This window comes from Bidens hawaiensis, unplaced genomic scaffold (assembly GCF_021521415.1).
Source record: "Bidens hawaiensis isolate Kalapana, Puna unplaced genomic scaffold, B.hawaiensis_p1.1 tig00017718_1, whole genome shotgun sequence".
Lineage (NCBI taxonomy): Eukaryota > Viridiplantae > Streptophyta > Magnoliopsida > Asterales > Asteraceae > Bidens > Bidens hawaiensis.
This window is the reverse complement of record NW_027492674.1, coordinates 443,669-446,106: the sequence shown is the minus strand read 5'-3', so window position 1 is coordinate 446,106 and position 2,438 is coordinate 443,669. Positions and strand designations below refer to the sequence as shown.

Here is a 2,438-nt window from a genome sequence, read left to right as displayed (position 1 = left end):
TATGGTTGAGCATTTACACAGGGCCGGCGTGAAGCCGCAAGAAATCGAAGCAGCCCTCCGCGTAAAGTTTCTCGGTGTGCAACCTATAATAAAAGATATATACAACCACACCGACAAGATTAGGAGGGATGGGCTACTAGGCGACACCCCTATGAAGGTAGTTCAAAACATTTGTAGTTTTAATGTGTGCTTGCGGTGCTTGTAATATTTACTAAAGTTTTATTTCATCCAATGCAGGCGCTGGAAAACTTTCTCGCATGCAACGGTTTCACGTTCTATACCCGGGAGAGTGATACTGACGACAGGACGAAGGAAATTTTCTTCTGTCATAGTACGTCGCATAAGATGTGGCGTGCGTTCCCCGAGGTGCTGACGATTGACACGACGTACAACACCAACATGTACGACTGGCCGTTGGTTCAGTTTATCGGTGTGACCTCGACATCACAGTCGTTTTGTATCGCCGCCGCGTTTGTTATCAGGGAATGGCAGAGGAACTTCAACTAGGCTCTGGAGAAACTTAAACAAATGCTCGACGACTGCATGGAGTCACGCGTGATCCTGACTGACGCGGACTAGGCCCTCATGAAAGCATGCGACGACGTCTTCCCTAATGCCTCCAAAAGTTTATGCAGGTGACACATATCCAAGAACATAAGGAGAAAATTTAAGGGCCTATATAGAACGGATATGGGGACAAACTTCGCGTACTGGTGGAAGGTCTTGTATCAGTCGCCGATGGTGCAGCAGTACGACAACCGTCGCCTCAACATGGAGCGTCATTTGATACAGGACGATAGAGCAGGTGAGTCCTTCGTATCACCCGACAGTTTTTAAGAGCCTAAACATACGTCTTAACAGCATTTCCTTTTGTTTTTCAGAGGTCTAGCAATACATTCGCAAGAGCTGGCTGGATCCATACAAACACAAGTTTGTAGCCTGCTGGATCGACGAACGCCGAAACTACGGTGAAACTACGACGAACCGAGTTGAGAGCCAGCACGCAAATCTGAAAAGGTACCTCAATGGAAGCAACAACTCGCTCGACACAATTGCCAGGCAAATCCTTAAAATGGTCAACTCACAGATGAAAGAAATCAGTAAATTTTTTGAAGCCTCCCGTTCGAAGGTCATGGAATGACATCGACAGCACGTCTAGTTGAAGAAGCTAATAAACAGGGTGTCGATTCACGCTCTGGGCTTATTTGTGAACGAGTATGGGTTGATACACAACATGCGTGACGGCGGCGCTTCATGCAACCACCATTTGTATTCGTCTTCGGGGCTGCCATGTGTTTGTCAGATTGAGGGATACATAGTTAACGGCACGTGTATCCTAATAGAGGATGTTGACCCATTCTGGAGGAGGCTTAATTTTGATCCAGCCTGTCTGCCGAACGAAGAGCCAGACTACGCAGCAGGTCTACGGGACATCACAGATACGCTATCGTCCATAGATGACCCTAATCAAAGAAAAGTTTTTTCGCCAAGCTCATATCTGCTATTTCAGGGAGATCTAAAAACAAGGAGCCAGAAAAAAGAAAGGATCCTCGGGGGCGACCCAAAAAACCATATCCCCCGAGGCACAGCGCGTACACCCCGCTCCAGATCTCCCCAGACACAGCTCCTACAACCCATACTCGTCACAGGGGCCCAGCCAAGAAACCCCCACCCCATCCTCGCTAACTCGTTCGTTGTCGCAGTGAGCTACGCGGTTTAAAACTCCTCGTGGACGCCCTAAGACATCGAAACCAACAGGAGCTCACCTCGGGTTTCCTTTGATGGTTTCGCCAGCGCAAGTACCGGCGATAGAAATGTTTAGGAGCGTCATTCCTAGCTGGGCCCAGCCGTTCGTCGCAGACATCAAAAATGTACGCCCAGATGGTAACTGCGGTTTTCGATCAATCGCCGTGGGTTTGGGGATATATGAGAAATATTGGCCGGATATTAGGCGGGAAATGCAGAACGAGCTGGAAACGAACGAAGAGTGGTGGAGGGCGATGTTCAACAAAGAGGATGACAGATTATACGGCTGGATTCATTCTTGCATTATGTACTCCAACACGGTCAAACCGGCGCCGCCGAGTCGTTGGTTCAGCGTACCCGGTCACGGGCACGTGGCTGCTCAGACATACGCGTTTGTGTTAGTCAACCTAGCTGGCAATCAGACCGAAACTTACTTCCCATTGAGAATCGGTCCTGACGCAAATCCGGATCCACGGGTTATAGGCATCGCTAATTGGGGAGGTGATCACTGGATATATATCAAACTGGTAGGGGATTTCCCAATGCCTACGCCAAACCCTAATTGGGCAAGAAGCGCCTTACCGGCGGCGCTCGAATGGAAAACATGGTTCGGACAACGTTTGAAGGAGTACGAAGAAATACGCCAGGGTTGGCAAAAGGAATCCTCTAACGTAGATATAGACAGCTTATAA

The 2,438-nt window shown here is 48.8% G+C and overlaps 1 protein-coding gene across 1 annotated transcript; it reads left to right on the top strand.

Annotated features, from left to right (window-relative positions):
• The first annotated feature begins 1,814 nt into the window (after window positions 1-1,814).
• LOC143554508 (uncharacterized) lies at window positions 1,815-2,438 on the top strand. Its single transcript, XM_077044244.1, has one exon. It carries the CDS (start codon window positions 1,815-1,817, stop codon window positions 2,436-2,438), a length of 624 nt encoding a protein of 207 aa, XP_076900359.1.